Genomic DNA, 17394 nt, shown 5'->3' on the forward strand with positions numbered 1-17394 from the left:
ACGTTCTGCATGCAGATGCTCTTCCTCTGAGCCACCGTACCTCCCCTAAATCCCTCCTTGAGTTCCATCAATTCCTTAAATCTTGCACGGTATGACAGCATGGAAAAGCCGAGGACAGCTCATTTTCAGCTATCCAGTGATCCATAAACTTGAATAAGGTCATGTTCTTAGCGGGTCCTTGACCAAGACAGATTTTTAAAAATAGAATCAGTGGCTTTTCTCAGCTATTTTGTCTCACTTTAATGCACACATAAAACAACTTAGTGGAAAACTTCAACGATACCAGCGGTAATAATGGATGTCTAGTGGGGGAAGAACTGTAGCTCAGTTATAGTGTTTATACTTAGTAGTTTGATGATGGAGGCACATATCAGATGCCTTAGTCCATGTAACGCAGATAGCAAGTTTAAGAAACAACTTATCTGAGAACTTGTAGAGCTGTCATTGATGAAGAGTAAACAATACTCAGCTAGGTAGACTAATAGCCTGTATATGGAACGACTTGTTTGAATGTATTGCGAAGGCTTTCACAGCCCGATTCAACTGGTTGTGGTGGGTTTTCCGGGCTGTGTGGCCATAGTCTGGTGGATCTTGTTCCTATCGTTTCACCTGCATCTGTGGCTGGCATCTTCAGAGGTGTATCACAGAGGAAAGTCTGTTACACACTGTCCCAGGACACAGTGTGTAACAGACTTCCCTCTATGATACACCTCTCACAAAGATGCCAGCCACAGATGCCAGCAAAACATTAGGAACAAGATCCACCAGACCATGGCCACACAGCTCAGAAAACCCATCACAAAAACTTGTTTGAAGTTTATTTTATTTATTTATTTTATTTATTATTTGAATTTATAAACTGCCCAATCCCCGGGGGGCTCTGGGCGGTGTACAACATTATATACACAATATATAACAAGGATCACAATGGTGACCAAATACACTAAAATCCATTAAAACCATTTAAGCAGCGGATTATGATTGATATCTACAGCTGCAACTTCTGACACAACATCTTCAAAATACAGCATGAGAATTTATGGTTTCCCTCATCCTAGAACTGCAGCAAGTAAAGGCGTAAGAGTTTGAAACTACACCAATCATGCTGATTGTGATTAGGTTAAGAATCCTCTGGATGCCTTGAGAATCCTTTTACTACAAAATCCTATCTGCACCTAATTTATGTGGGGAAAGGGAAGGAGTTTGTAAACTGCTTTGAGACTACTTATGGTTGTTAAAAGTGGGATATAAATCCAAACTGTTATTATTATTGTGAAGGTTTAATTTGGAAATCTGCCTTGATGCTACCATTTGCAAAGAGCTTTTCCCTTGCCCACCTTCTAACAGCTTCAGCGACCTTCCTCCTTAAGACCAAATAATTCTTTTTTCAGATCTCTGATTTCTGAACATTGAAAAATGGGTATGGTTAGGCTTTGGGGGGATTATATATAGCTAAGCTTAGTGTTACTGTTAAAACATTCTTTGTTTTTAGAATTGGAGTTGCCATGTACTGAAACAAATCATCTTGCTTGCAAGGGGAATCACTGTTTGCATTCTTTCTCGGCATAAAGTGCAATGTGCTATTTTTATAGCTAATTATAACATAAACTTCCCATATGCTGTTTAGAGTTAAATGCAGAGAGATGTCAGCTATAATTTTAGATATGAATTCCATTAATTAGTACTGATAGTCACTGTTCTAGATGATACACACAAACACACACACACACACACAGTGCCTTAATGATAAGGATGTTTTGTTAATTCATTAATTAATGTTAGAAGGTGAACCGCTATGTCTTTCTGTAGGCATAGCAATTTAAGAATGGCAAAAATGGTATGAACTGACATCTCCTGCAAACTGAAGTTTTAGTTTTCAGGACAGAAATTGTTCCCCAGATTCATCCATTGCATTTAAGATGTCTGTCTGTCTTCACCTCTTATGAATGAGAACTAGAGGCAGATGTCGTTCAAACATTATAATCTGGGGGGGGGGGGGGGGGGGGGCCAAGAACAACTTCTGTTTACAGAACTGTTGGAAGAGTGCATTTGCCCAGGTGTGTAGAGAATCTCGATACTAGTGTCAAAAGCCACTATGAGTGTGCAGTGTTACCATGGAAGCTTCTGCACACATCAAGCCCAATGCATGTGGTGAGAGGAACTCCAATATTATAACCCCTAATCAAACATTTCAAAAAATTGAATGAAGGTGCCTTGTCCCAATTCAACTGGCCCATTATGGTCAATATTGTCTACCTTGACAAGCACTCTGGAATTACAGATGGAGGTCTTTCACTTGACCCACTGCTCGATCCTTTCTGGGGGAGACTGAATCTGCAACCACCTACTTGCAAAGCACATGCTGTACCACTGAGTTTCAGCCCCCTCTGCAGTATATATCTCTATATCCCTGCTTGATATGACTCCACAAATGGGGAGTTCCTCAATAGCTTAGCAAAGCTATCTGCATCCTTTCTGTTGTCAAGTGTTTATCCATTTTGTTTCTTTTGTTCTATAGAATCTGTCATTCCTAGCAGCGGTACCTTTCATGTGAAGCTGCCCAAGAAACGAGGTGTGGAGCTAGGAATTACCATCAGTTGTAAGTATTGTGCAAGTTACAGTTACCAAGTTAGGAAATATAGACCCATTATGCATGGAACACTTACCTTGGGGCTCTTTGCTATGAAATGGGGTGGTAGTGGGGTCTCCTCGCATTTCTCTGTTAACATGCGAGGAAACACTCCGCTTACTTGCTGAAGTCTCCTGGACCTCTGCAGCTTTTCCTTGTTCTGTTAACTTTGCCCACCAACTCACTCATAAAGGCACATAATTGCAAGCTTGCTGGCTTTCTTAAAACCCTTTAAATTGCTGTTATATTGCTATTGCTGTTATTGTAGTTATATCAATGCTGTAGCCTTTTTCCAAAAATAATCCTCCAAATGAAAGAGGCAAAGTAATTCCCTGGACCATTCTCCTGAAGAATGTGACCATGTCCTAGAGCTAATATTCTCTCCCCCCCTCCCCCCACACTTTCTGCTGCTACTGCCACAGGAGGAGAGAGAGGCTTGTTATTTCAATATTCATTGTTATTTTGATATTCCTCTATTAGATCTACCTCCACATCTGCTCCCTGACATCCCTGTAGTGTGTATGTGTGTGTGTGTCTGGGGGGGGGGGGGAATTCACACCATCCCTAGAAAAGGCGGGGGGCTGAGGGCATGGAAACATATGGCAGGACCAAACATTCTCTGATGTTATTATAAGGAGATATCAAGATATCGATATGAGAATTTAGAAATCAGTGTGTTTTGGTTAAACCCATGTAGTTGAACGTCATTTCTTTGACTTCCACTTGCTGGCTACTCAAAGATGTCAGCATTACAAGTAGGAAACAGGAAGGAGGTGGCAAGGGGGAAGGCATGGATACAGTGCAAGGGTGTGGGAAGGGTGAAGATAGGTAGGCTGGCTATGGGTGGAGGGAAGATATCCTGGGCAAAGTTGTGCTCACTGGCAGATCTGCCCCACTCTGGCAGTGAAGCAAATTGAAGTTGCACTAGAAGTGGCGTTGCTTGCCGCCAAGAGAATGGAAACTTCTAACTATGGTGTCTGTTTCAACTTGTTCCTCAGTGACCTGGAGCTGGGAATGAACAGTGAGGTGGCCAGATTTGTCAATGATACTAAATTATTTAGCATGGTTGAAACAAAAACAGATTGTAAAGAGGTCCAAAACGGATCTCTCAACTTGGAAGAATGGGCATTAAAATGGCAAATGAGATTCAATGTGAGCAAGTATGAAGTGGTGTGTATTAGGGCAAAAAACAATCCTAGCTTTATGTATACGCAGACGGGATTTGTGCTGGCAGCAACAAACCAAGAAAGAAATCTTGGGGTCGCAGTGGACAGCTCAATGAAAATATCAACCCAGTGTGGGCTGCTGTAAAAAACACAAATTTCATGCTGATTATAATTAGACAAAGAACAGGGACTAAAACTGCTGCTATCATACTGCCCTTGTGCAAATCTATGATGAGACCATGTTTGGAATACTGTGTACAGTTCTGATTATCACGCCTTTTTCAGAGCTTGAGAAGTTGTAGAAGAGAGCAACCAAAATGATCAGGGGGCTAGAGCAAATGCCCTCTAAGGAGCAGTTAAAATGCTTGAGCTGTGTAGCTTAGAAAGAAGGTGGTTAAGGGGAGTCATAATAGAGATCTATACAATTACAGATGGTGTGGAAAGGGTGAGCAGGGAAAAGCTTTTCTCCCTCTCTCATAATACAGGTCATCTGCTGAGGCTGAAGGGTGAAAGATTCAGTACAGACAAAAGGATGCATTTCTTCACGCAACACATAGGCCGTTTTTTCACTGTCAGAATGTCTCGTGACATATCTGGGGAGAGTGCCTGCTGCGGGGCTTCTCACACTGCTTGTAGTTCCCCACGGCTGCCCAGCTCTTTCCTTCACTCGAGTCAGGGCTGGTGTGGGAAGCCCCAGCTGGTTCCCATGAGCACCGCGAGCTCTTCCACAGTCTCTTCCAGGCATGCGCAGGCAGCCTCTGTTTCCTGCATTCGGATTGGCTGAACCTTGCCCCAATCCCCTCACTCACTTTCAATACTTTTTTATTTTTAAAACAGAATGCAGGCAGGCGCTGAGAATTGGCGCCCTCACACACACGCACCTCGACCCCCGTCTAAAATCCTTACTCGTGCAAAAGAATTGCTGGCTTCCCCCCTGCAAACTTCGCACATGCAAGGGAATCACTGGCTTCCCCCTCTTTAAACTGCTTGTGTGTGCGAGATAATCACTGTGCCCCCACCCCCGCAAACTCCTCACACATGGGGTGGGGAGGGCAGGGAGTCTCTTGTTTGGTGGGGCAGGCAAGCTGCTTTTCTGTCCAAGGTTTCTCCCTCCTTTCTAAAAACCAAGGTTTCTCCCTCTGTTTTTTTTCCACTGCTGGGGGGGGGGGGGTGCCTGTTCTCAGTGCCTGTCCATTGGTGAAGGCGGGAAAGATGGCCCTGTTTCTGCTACTGAGGAGTTTTGCACAGTGGTGGAAGCCACCAGAGCAACAAAGGGGCATTTGCAGTTTTGGAAATCTGCGGAGCAAAGCCAATGCCGCAGGGTGGCGTTGGGGCAAAAATGTGACAGACGTGCTGCAGTGCCTGGAGCAGTGCAGAACTCCTGATTGCATCTGGACATTCCTGTGCCGACAGAGTAGCAATTTTGCCATGCAAAACCAGCCCTGCTTAATTTGCGGAATGTCCTGTCCCAGGATGGGATGATAGCTGCCAACTTGGATGGCTTTAAGAGGGGCCTGATCATGGAGGATAAGACTATCCATAGTTGCTAATACCGGTCATGATGCACACCTATTGTTTCTGAGTGCCCCCACTTTTACACTTCAGACAGAACTGCTTCGGTGCTGGGGCCTGGTTCTGAAATAGCTTCCCTAGAGGTTTCACGTGACTCACATTCATAGTTAGTTTGTTTGTGTACACTCACGTGTGTGTACACATACATGTGTGTGTTAAGTGCCATCAAGTCAGTTCCAATTTATGGGTGACCCTATGAATCAGTGTCCTCCAAAATGTCATCTCGTTCAGTCTTGGTCAGGTCTTGCAGACTGAGGACTGTGGCTTCCTTTTTTGAGTCACACCAAGTTCAAATCATTTTATTTGAAAGAGTTTTTAATTCAGGTATATTTCTTACCTATTTTGGGGGGGATCTGGTAAAGCGAATGTGTATGTTTAGCGTGCGTTGTTGGTTTTCCCAGATTGTGTTTTCACTCTTAGCAGCAGTGGCGTAGGAGGTTAAGAGCTCGTATATCTAATCTGGAGGAACCGGGTTTGATTCCCAGCTCTGCCGCCTGAGCTGTAGAAGCTTATCTGGGGAATTCAGATTAGCCTGTACACTCCCACACACGCCAGCTGGGTGACCTTGGGCTAGTCACAGCTTCTCGGAGCTCTCTCAGCCCCACCCACCTCACAGGGTGTTTGTTGTGAGGGGGGAAGGGCAAGGAGATTGTAAGCCCCTTTGAGTCTCCTACAGGAGAGAAAGAGAGGATATAAATCCAAACTCTTATTCTTCTTCTTATGTTGGCTACCATGTAGATTGCACAGTGGTAAGGCCAGATACAATCTGTTAAATAAATGGGAGGGGCAGGATTTCTAGTTGTCAAGGGCAGGACTCTGGTGCCCTTTGTAGATCCTTCCCCTTCTCCACAGGGAAAAAAAACAAGAATCAATTATGCAAAGCAGTACAAATTGCAGGCTCCATTATGCAAACTAAGGGAAATTATGTAAAATGTGATTAATTACTAAATTTATGCGAATTATAGAATTCGGTTTTTCTGGCGTATACATAGAGCCACACTTAGAATATCCCCCCCCCCTCTTCCCACTCTATGACAGTTATTGATGACCTCTGTGGAAAAGCTTGAGAGGTAACAAGCTCTCTGACACATTAAATATAGCTGTCACCATCTGGAAGGTGCATTCTAAAGTGTACAACTGATGAAGTAAAGTCACCTTGTGCTGACTTCACCACATCAAAAAGTAATCTCTGAATTAGCCATCAATCAAAAAAGAGAAATGCGGCAGCAAAACATATGTAGCGAACTGAGACTCGCAAGAGATGTGCTCACAGTCCTCAGACAGCCCAGAAGTCCTTTTGTGAATGGGCTGTAGTTTGCAGATTTTCCCATTATCTTTTAAATGTCTAGTTCTTAAGTTTCAAGAGACAAGCATAAAAATGCACTAAGCAAAAATGTACTAAGTTTCTAGAGACAAGCATGAAAATGTCATATTGAGACAAACACTCAATAACATCACAATCGTGAGTTCTCCTTTACGGCTTTCTCTTTGCTCTTTAAACTTTCAATTTTTGGGAACATGTCCAACAACATGTATTGTCCAGTTCTAGTACTACCCCCTCCAAACTAAGTATGATATGCTGTTAGGGGGTCTGCCCCCTTTGCATGTGCGGTTCATTAGGAGGTGCTTTCCCTCTGATCTTAATGAATCCCTTCACAACTCTTATCTCCAAAGTGGAGATAAGTGGAGCCCTTAAAATGTACAGAATTTTGAACTATGAGGGTGGTGTATATACCTTCCTCTAGGGTCCCACAAGCTGCAAGAAACAGAATCAGGCCAGTAGCCTCCCCCACCCCCCAATTTCATTTTTAATTCCTTTCCTTTAACTGGCATTCAGCTTCCTTTAGAATCCTGCGTCTTATGAAAGGGAAGAGTGTGTTCCGGGTTGTTGTGAGCATCTCCCCTTTCCACCATCCTTGCAAAGCAGGCTGGTGCCCTGGTGACCTACCCATGGAGCAAAGAAGCACACAGAGGTCAGCCTTTTCCAGCAGGCAAATTTTAATGGCAAGCAGTTTACAGCACTCTTGCACCCTTCTCAACTCTCTCCTTCCTTTCCTTCCCCCCTGGCCTCCTCCTCTCTGTTCCTGTCATTTCTCCCAAAAGGGTGCCTTCCCACTTGGGGCTCCCTATTCCTGCCTACTAGGGCTGTCTGTTGAGCCCTCTGGGCCCTCCTCCCTGATAACAGTTTGTTCTGGACTGTGCTGGACCCACCCCACTCTGTAGAAATTCTGAGGCCTATGATTGCAGCTGGGTTGGGGCTGTGCCAGCCCCACCCTTCTCAGTGGAACAGCTGGGGCCTGCTCCTGGGTTCAGCTGAGTGCTTCATTTACTTCAAGAGCTTTTTTTCTTTCATTTCATCTTTTTCATTGAGATGGCATCATTCAAGAAATGTTCTCAGTGTGGAATGAAGATGTCTCATAACAATGAGCATAATAAATGCATTTTCTGGCTTGTTGAGACTCATGTTTCGGAGTCATGCCCAACTTGCTTCCTTTTTACTCCAAAGGGCAGACAGCAATGAGCCTCAAGGCTGCGTTGTGGGAAAAGTATCTCACTTCAGTGGATACTCTCATGGAGAGATCTTTAAAGTTGGATCATATAACTTCGGTCTCCTCAATCCCAGTGGCTTCATCTGATTCAACTCCTTACTCAACTTTGGTGGTCAAATGGGCAACTTCTGAGACCTCAATTAAAAAGGCCCAGAAGAAGATTTCAATCCAAGCCATTGTCTCCTCAAAGATGAGACTCATTGCTGGCATATTCACAGTCTGCTTCCCCAGTTTGTCAACTGCATGTCCCCTCTCAATATCAATCACCTTGTCTCCCCAAAACCAATATTCTCCTGTTTGGAGTCAGCAGTCTCTTTGAGGTTGACTGGAGTTCTCCCTACCTGGACAAAGTCCTTGTTACAGTCAAGGTCAGAGTCCAGGGCCCTCTCATTGTTGAAGTCCCTGCTCCCTTCAACATCAAACATCGTCACCTCCTGCCATTCAGCTTTGTATTAGAAAGAGTCCCATGTTTCTCCACCATCCAAGGACACCCTCCCTTTTATTTGGCAGCAAATATTCTCATCCTCCCTCAGAGGGCTATGTTTTTGAGGAGAGTTATTGGCTCTGCAAGTTGACTCCCTTTTTACCGATAAGGTAGTTCCACCCCGATAAGGTAGTGCTATGTTCTGTCTTGGAATTTAGACCCAGTGTAGCTTCCCAGTTCCATATGTCCCATATGACATTTCCTGTTTTTTTCCCAAACCCTCAGCCATGAGCTGAGCAGTCACTCCACACACTTGATGTCACAAGGACATTCCTTTTTTAAATTGTTCAAGCTCATTTAGACAAGATAAAAATATTTGTTTTCAGGGACCAGGAGGGGTAAAGCTGCATCTTTGCCAACCATTCTGAATGGGTGGTTTCTGCAATTAGACTGGCATATAGCAATGCTAAGGTGGATTGTTGACTTCAAGGTAAGGCTCATTTACTAGGACTCAAGCTTCTTCAGCTACTTTCTTTGCTACGGTGAATCTCCAGGACATCTGTAAGGCAGTGACTGGGTCCTCTTTGTCCATGTTCTTCCACCATTACTCCATTGATGTAGATTGAGTGTCGTCTATGCAGGCGCACATTGATCCCTCCTTTACCGTCTGCAGGCTGCCATTTGCCTTCTTAGTACTCTTCCACAGCAGCGAAAGGAGAAGCCCTTTCCCAACCTCCATCACATGATTGGTTGAGCAGGAAGCCAACCTACTCTCAGCTCCGGATGGGAAGGGGAAGAGCACCCCAAGCATTCTGCAGTTTCTAGAAGCCTTCTAATCATTCTCTGCCTGCGCAGAAGACACTCAATTAATAGCAGTTACAGAGAAGTGCAACTTTGTTTTCCCCCTGTGCATCTGTATATGTGTCTGTGCATCTGCATCTCCTTTTCCCAGCTATCCTTGAATTCTTTTCGTCCTTTGCATCACTTCTTCACTTCTTTTTACTTTTAAGCATCTGTCTTCTTAAATTCAGTTTTATAGCATTATTAGGCTTTGTTTAATTACATGTTTCCTAAATGCTGCTTTGCCTCAATCAATAGAGGAAGGAATTTTATAACTGGCAAAGTCACTGGTGCGTGTAAGTTATGTACTCACATTCTTCTGAGGGAAATGATTTCCCCATCTGGGTCATTATGCATTCTATTAAAAACACAAAATGGACATGTGTTTCAAGGCATTTCATCCATCATACTATAAAGCAGGATAACCTGGATCCCTGCAGAGATTACAGGAGTCTGTGTGTAGAGCTCTTGACCATCTTGCTATGTGTGGCAGCCAGGACCAGACAGCACTGCTAAATTGTGCAGCTGTTTAAAAGCTGGTATATATGTCAGATTATGGTATGGGAGAAGAAGAGATTAACGCTTTCCCAGTGCCACTTTTTTTTACCGCTCTCACATACCCTCCTTCCCTGGTGTGGAATGCCCCCTTCACGGACCTCAGATCAGGGCCCTCAGCGTCCCTCCTTCCCTGCTCAGGAGGTCTTAGGCCCATTGTGAGGCCTGTTCTTCTGCTCTGTTGAGATCCCAGCCTGCAGGCCCATGGCTTCTGGGCATGCTCAAGTCTAGGTCAAGTGCCACTGAAGTGGCACCAGACCTGCCTTTAGCAGCCCTCCTCCTTTCCTAGTTCTTTCCCTTTCCTCTCTATCTTTCCTCTGTTTCCTCTCACAACTCTCTGTCCCTCTCATTCCTCCACTTTCTTGGTCTCTCCTCCTCCTCCCCCAAGTCTCTCTGTTCTTCCCTTTTATCCCCCTTGATGTCCTCCTGACCACAGCCTGTCACCAGCCCCCTATTGGCTCTTGGGTCATCCGTCGGGCCCTACTGGCCCACAGGTTGGCCTCTTGGCCCAAGAGCCCACCTCATATTTTTATCGACAGTAATTGGGGTGTTGCTGGGGCCCTTAGAGGTGACTGGCTGCCCAGTCCTTGGTTCACCTGTCCACAGCAGCTGGCTTCCTGCCCAGAGTCTGCCCAGTCTCCCACAGTAGTGCCTGCTGCTCTCCCCGTTCCCACCACTACAGTTGGTGGCATCATCTTTGTAGTGAGCTATAATTGCCGCTGCTGCAGGCCCTATCCTTTACTGCTGGTTGCTGCTCTGTACTGACTGGTGGCGAGGTGCCTGAATGCGTCTCCTAGAAGGGAGGAACCTGGTTCCAACATCGCCAGGAACTGATGGAGCCTGTTTGTGGGCAACACAGGAAGGTCCAAGCCAGCAGCTGGACCCAGCTTGATACACCTGGAGCAGCCATTTTCTAGAATGAAACCTTCACATTATGCTCTTGGTTTTAATTGCAGATCCAGGCACCTGGCTAAGGTTGGGAAAATGGTGCGGGAGAAGTGTGAAACTCCCATTCCTCAAAGCCGTGACCTTTATTTGAATTGGCTGCTTCTGTTTACACTTTTCTAAACATTGTGAGAGTATCTTTCTTCTGGCCACCAGTTCGTGGAGTAGTTCTAATTTTAGATCTATGCAGCTTGATAAAATGATCATTACTAAGATGGGCAAGCAAGTCAATTAATTGCTTGCTACAGAGGTATGAGGCTCATCGGTGCAGTTATTGGAAAGAGTGACATCTGTCTTTCAGTTGCCCAGGCAACCAACAGCAAGACAAAAGGTATGTGTGCCTGCGAGTTGTGATTTGTTATAGGGGATTGAGAAACATTTACATTTTTGTTTCTAAGATACTCAGCACTTATTTGTAGTCATTCTAGAGTCTAGGTGAACTGATCTCTATTGCTTGGAGGTCAGTTGTAATAGCAGGAGATCTCCAGCCACCACCTGGAGTTTGGCAACCCTACAAGAGCCGAAGGCTTTCACGGCCAGATTCAACTGGTTGTGTTGATTTTTCCAGGCTGTGTGGCCGTGGTGTGGTAGATCTTGTTCCTAACATTTCGCCTGCATATGTGGCTGGCATCTTTACTTCTGTTATACCTGTGATACACCTCTGAAGATGCCAGCCACAGATGCAGGCAAAATGTTAGGAACAAGATCTACCACACCACGGCCGGAAAACCCACCACAACCTACAAGAGCCCTTCATTTGTACCCAAGGTTTTATGTTTCTGGTAACTCTCAAGGCTTCATAGTACCAGGAACAGTAAGAAATAACAAACGCTCAACATGATACAGCTGGAAAAGTTTGGTCCCTCCCAGTCTTTCCCTCCCTGCTGTAGTAGAGCCATCAGCCATAAATAACAAAGTGATTATTGTTAACTAAATTAAAACGTTGAACTGCGTATCAAAGATTAGTTGGTAGTAATTGGTGTGGAGTTGAGTCAATTGCATTATGTTTTACACTGTGAGCTCTCAAATAAAAATTGGAGATGATTTCCTAGGGCCAGATAATTGAGCTTAAGGTCTTAAAACAGCTCAGCGTACTAAAAAACAAAGCCAGCTAATCTATGTTTCAGGACTTGATTTAAGTAAAGCCCAGCTGGAAGTGAAAAGAAGGGACAGTAGCTTGCCAGTGAGAATTTAATTTGGCTAATAAGTATTAATAGGGTTAAATGAATACTAATTGACTACTGAGCAGTCCTTCGCCTCCTCAGATTTAGTTTGCATCTGAGGAGAAATGTCACAGAACTGTCTGCAGTAATGTCATATTGAATTAGTTTTTAATAAACATTTTCTACAGATAATGAATCTTGTTTAAAATGAATAAGCTTTGTTTTGGAGAGTGTGTTAATCGCTTGTGACTGCTTCAAGCAAGTTACTCTCCAGTTAACATGCAAAATAGTCTTTGAGATGTATACTACTTCATCTGAATTAAATATCATGAAGCCTATTTGGAATGTGTATTTCAAGCGGTTCGCATAAATAGTTTTGTAGAGTGTTTTAATTTAGTACTCGGTATCATCCTTTGTGCTCCTTTCTCCTCTTGGGATAGTAAGATGGATTGGCATCTGCATCATACAGACCCATCTTTTCAGGATAAATGTCATCTACGCATGCACCTCTGATGTGTTACCTCTTGGTTGAGAGCAGGAGATGGAGATGGGAGGGGGAAGTTCCAACAATATTTAACGGAAAAGAGCAACTGGACTGATTCTTACATGCTTTAAAAGTGTTCCCCCTCTTTTCAACATTTGTATATACTGGAACTCCATCAAGTGATTCTGTCCTAGTATTCACCACTATGGCCATTTGCTTCACTGGATAGGAGTTTTTCATAGTTTGTGGGAAACCAGGAGAATGGGAGCCTTCCTAGCCTCATCAGGCAGGCTGTTCCATAAGGTGGGGAACACAACAGAGACTGTGAGCGTATAGGCAGTTTTTGCCCATTGCAGGGTGGCTCACGAGTCATTTCTATATCTGGATTCTATGTTCTGACTTGATTCAAAATATCTTTAGAGATGCATCTTGTATGTCCCAAGTGATGAGGTTATGAAAACACTTGTAGCATACTAACAAATATACTCCGTAGCATTTTGCATTTTACTGCTGCTTCATCAGTATTATTCAACAAGCTTTGTTTTGAAAATGCGGAGGAGATTTCACTGTCTGCACTGCCACCACGTTTCTGGCTTTTCACAAGTAAACTGGCACTTCCATTACAAATAACACAGGGATATTCTGGAGGTAATCTGGATCAGGATATTCAAGTTCCCCGCACTTTTGTCATTGCCGCTGCCACAATTATTGTGATATCTCAGTTGTGACATGTAGGGATGCCATGAACTTCACCACACGTAGTTCATCAGACAATTGTGCCATATTCCACAAGGAGCCCTCCTGGTTGGTGACCTGGTATATCTTGTTTAAATCAAGTGTCTGCATACCAAACTATCAATAACTTATCAATGACTTGCAAATATACTTTTTTCTTTTTTGCGTTCCCATTTAGCAATTCATTTGGATCTCTTACTTGAGTTATCTAGAACTATTTTCACTACAAGCACCTTTTATTTAATGTCTTCTCTCTGCTTCTCCCTGCATTATGTTGTGGTCAAGACAGTGCAGCTGACTTATGGGGACCCTGGTAGAGTTTCCAAGGCAAAAGATTTCAGAGGTGGTTTGTATTGCCTGCCTGTTTGTCACAACTCTGATATTCCTTGGTGGTCTCCCATTCAAATACTGACCAAGTTTGACCCTACTTAGCTTCCAAGGTTTGATGAGGTCAGGCTAGCATGCTCTACTTATCTAACCTTAAATTACAATATATTGGGAGGAATAAAATATATTTTGGGGGAGTTTCAAAAAATGTCAGAATAGAATAACGACTTCTCTTTGAAACAGGAGTACTCAGTCGCTTGGGAGTCAATGTGGCTCTTTGGCATGCCGCTTGTGGCAGATAGGGAATCCCTTCCCCTTACCTCAGTTCACAACAGTTGGCTGAGGTTCAAGAGTGGTGAAGACAGCCCTGTATATGCAGCAGTAATGTGGTAATTTAAAAAATGTCATCGCTGGATAGCCCAGCTTAGCCCAATCTCAGCAGATCTCAGAAGATGAACAGGGTTGGCCCTGGTTGGCCTTGGAATGGGACACCACCAAGGAAGTTCAAGGTTGCAATGGAGAGGCAGACAATGGCAAACGACTTCTGAACCTCTCATACCTTGAAAACGCTCCTGGGTTGCCGTTCAGTCAATCATTACTCGACAACAAAAAGTTATATATTTAATATTAATAATCATATCTAATATTCTTTGCGTGTTTGGAGGAGTCACCCAGTAGCCATGTGGCTTTTTTGGTTGATGGTAAATTCTGATGTGGTTTCCCCTGAGCTGAGAAGTAGGTACCCCTGTTTAACATACGGTGAGAGCCACATCCTTCTCATCCAGCATTTCTGTGTGTTTGAAAAGGAAATGCACCTAATTGCACATAATTCAAGTTAAAAGCCGCATCTGTCATATTTAGCTCTCTGCTGCTCTGTGGTTGCCTGTTTTGTCACTCTCTCAAAATGCTGTGCCAGAATTCTAAGGACAAAACTAAGCAAGACTTTAGAAATCATGTCCAGCTAGCCCTCATTTAAAATTACTATTCATAGCTGTCGTTAGGTCAAAGAGTACCCTGGGGAATTTACCTCAGGAAACAGTGCAGGGGGGGGGCGGGCTTCAACTGCTAATAGTCCTGCCTGTGCCATGGTTCTGATCCAATTTGATCCTTAAAAAGATTTAAAAAGATGAAACATCCATTCTCTAACATCTCATCTACTTAAGCCCCAAGCTTTGTGATGAATGTGGATGGAATATTTTGCCTCAACTCTGGGGCTATCTATTCTTGTCAGCTTCCACCTCTATTTGCCAAGGATGTAATTACTGCTGGTTGAGCTGTGTGGATATTGACTGGCTATGTTTTTCACATTATCAAACAGGGATGAATTTGTTCAGGTCGCATGTGGCAGTTCTTGAGCATCTTTTGGAATAGATTTTCACTAGCTCCATTTATATGTTTTAAATTGCCCTGTGTTCAGAAGCTTTGCATAGATGGGTTTGGGATTGGTTTTAGACAGAGGCTGTATATTTTAAGCTGCCAGATAGAGGAGCAGAGCATGAGATAGTAAAGTAAGTGAAATGCTTCCCACTTGACAGGCATCTGTGCTCTTGGGACTTGCTTTTCTTTCCCTCTAGGAGTATGCTATCTTGTTGTACCATCCTTTTTACTCATTTTGCAGTAAAAGTCCTTTGAAAGGGGAAGGTTCATTGATTTGTTTTAATATGTTCTTATACTCCAAGAAATTTAGAGTAGGGTGTGTAATACTCCATTCCTCCATTTTATCCTCAGTGTGGGGTTGGGTAGGCTGAGAGAGGCCAATTTGGCCAAGGTCGCTCACTGAAGCCCAAACTACATAACATGTTTTGCCATATATTTCCAAAATCTAATGTGTATATGTCATGAACTGGCTTTCTCAGGGGAGTGTGGGGTATAAATTGAACAAAATAAAATAAATGAGTTGGGTCATAGGTCTCCAGACTCCGATTTCCCCCAGCAGCTCAGTGACCTTCTTTCTAAAGTACTGCAGGTCCTGGTTTGGATTAGGTCTGTGGGGCTGTGGGGTGGAGACTTCAGCCCCCTCCTACACCATTTTCCTGACCCAATTAAGTGCTCTTAAGTCACCACCAACTAATAGTGATCCCTTTGTGGTGTTTTCAAGGCAAGAGATGTTCAGAGGTGGTTTTCCATTGCCTTCCCCTGCACTGCAATCCTTGTCTTTCTTGGTGGTCTCTTATCAAACTACTAACTATGGCTGACCCTGCTTAGCTTCTGAGCTCTCATGAGCTCAGGCTATACCAGGGGTAGGGAACCTTTAACACTCAAAGAGCCATTTGGACCCGTTTTCCACGGGAAAAGAAAACACTTGGAGCTGCAAATAATTTTTGACATTTAAAATAAAGATAACACTATATATATAGGGTTTTTTTAACCTTTTACTCCGCTCATTCTGAGAAGTGCATGGATGCGCCCGCCCTGCTGCCCTGCAGAGGCTGAGGCAAGGATGACAGACTTGGCTCAGTCCTGCGCCCGGCGCCGGGAAAGCACCTGCCCCGCTCCAACGGGGCGGGCGAGAGGGGAAGCCCACGGTGCAGCCCAGCTGACCGTGGGCAGTTGGTGCGCCTGCCCTGCTGCCTGCAGGGCAGGCAAGGATGGGGCCGGCGGCTCGGCTCGTGGAGCCACAGTGCAAGGGCAGAAGAGCTGCATGCGGCTCTCAAGCCGCAGGTTCCCTACCCCTGGGCTATACCAAGCTATTGGGGAGTGAGCTTCATGGCAGGCCAAAAGTACCCTCATGGTGGTTTTGGATGAGGACAATGGCATCGATACGAGACTAACACACTTCTCTGGCCCTGTGCACTGGTGTAGTGGGGGGAGCATAAGAGGGCTAGACCCCCTGGTACCACTTCCTGGGGGCACATTGCCATGTCACCCCTTGCAACTGCACCTCATATAAGGCCGGAGTACAGTTAGAGGCCGGCTATTCCAAGACTCCACATGGAGCTTAGGAGGGAGCCAGGTGCCCTGCCCTGATCTCCATGGGGAGCTTGAAGCGGCCATTTGGCATTGGCCTCAGCTGGCTGAGACCAGCAGCACACTGAGTACACAGCTGGTCCTCTTGTACTTTTATACTGTTGGCTTCACCTCCAAGCTCCACTTCCGGTCAGGTAGAGTTTGGGGGATGGGTGGGGGTGGAGTCAGCAGTCATAGACTGGGGAATGCCAGGCTCAAATGGGCTCTTGCTGCTCTGAGCTTCATGTGGAGATTGGGTGTGAGCTGGGTACAGGGCAGCAGGTCTGCTGCTATAGCCGGTGATCTGGCTGCCTTAGTATGAGAACAGTGAAAGAAAATGGCATATATGGGAAGGCAGGAGTCCTTTTCTCCCTCATGCTGCAATCTTGGGTCAAATTGGACCCCTCCAATCTCTTTCAAAGCTGTTCCTAACAGCTGATACATAGGGAATGTCCAGTTCAAGGAAGTTTAGCTGTAGGATTGTGCAGCAACATAAAACCTTTATATTTTCTTACTAAATGTTACTGAGCATACTCAGGTAAATGGAGCATGCTCATTAGCAGCCTACAACTGTGGTCAGACTTCTCAGTGCTATAGAAGATGCGGACCATTAGGGGAAAGAGTATCAGAAGATTCACAATATGGCCCACTATGTATGGAGCACTTGGGGCTCTTCTCTTCACAGTGGGTTTGTCATGGGCTCTCCTAGTGTTTCTCTGTTTACACAGGGGGAGGCACTCCTTGCCATGGACTTTTTTGCAGAGAACTCTCCTGGGCCTGGTTCCCTGAACTCTGCCCATCAACTAATCCTTAAAGGCACAATCTCATTACAGATCTCAAGATTGCTGGCTTAGCCCTTTAAACTGCACTTACATTGATATTATTGTGCCAAAAATAATCTGTTCCCGCACACACACACACCCCTCCATGAAAGAGGCAAAGCAATTTCCTGGACCACAGACTTCTAAAGAAGGGGACTGTTCTGATAATCTCTCCCCCTCCCCTCCCCCCCACACTTCCTGCTTCTGCTGCCACCAGAGGATAGAGAGGCTTGTTAAT

The 17394-nt window shown here is 44.7% G+C and overlaps 1 protein-coding gene across 5 annotated transcripts in view; it reads left to right on the forward strand.

Annotated features, from left to right (window-relative positions):
- The window catches only part of GRIP2 (glutamate receptor interacting protein 2), a 478246-nt gene that overhangs the window by 436568 nt on the left and 24284 nt on the right, over window positions 1-17394 (forward strand). For all 5 annotated transcript variants that reach the window (XM_048488391.1, XM_048488392.1, XM_048488395.1 and 2 more), the window contains exon 14: window positions 2519-2599. In XM_048488391.1, the coding sequence (XP_048344348.1) occupies window positions 2519-2599 (81 nt within the window). The remainder of the gene's footprint in view (window positions 1-2518; window positions 2600-17394) is intronic.

This window comes from Sphaerodactylus townsendi, linkage group LG03 (genome assembly GCF_021028975.2).
Source record: "Sphaerodactylus townsendi isolate TG3544 linkage group LG03, MPM_Stown_v2.3, whole genome shotgun sequence".
Classification (NCBI taxonomy): Eukaryota; Metazoa; Chordata; class Lepidosauria; order Squamata; family Sphaerodactylidae; genus Sphaerodactylus; species Sphaerodactylus townsendi.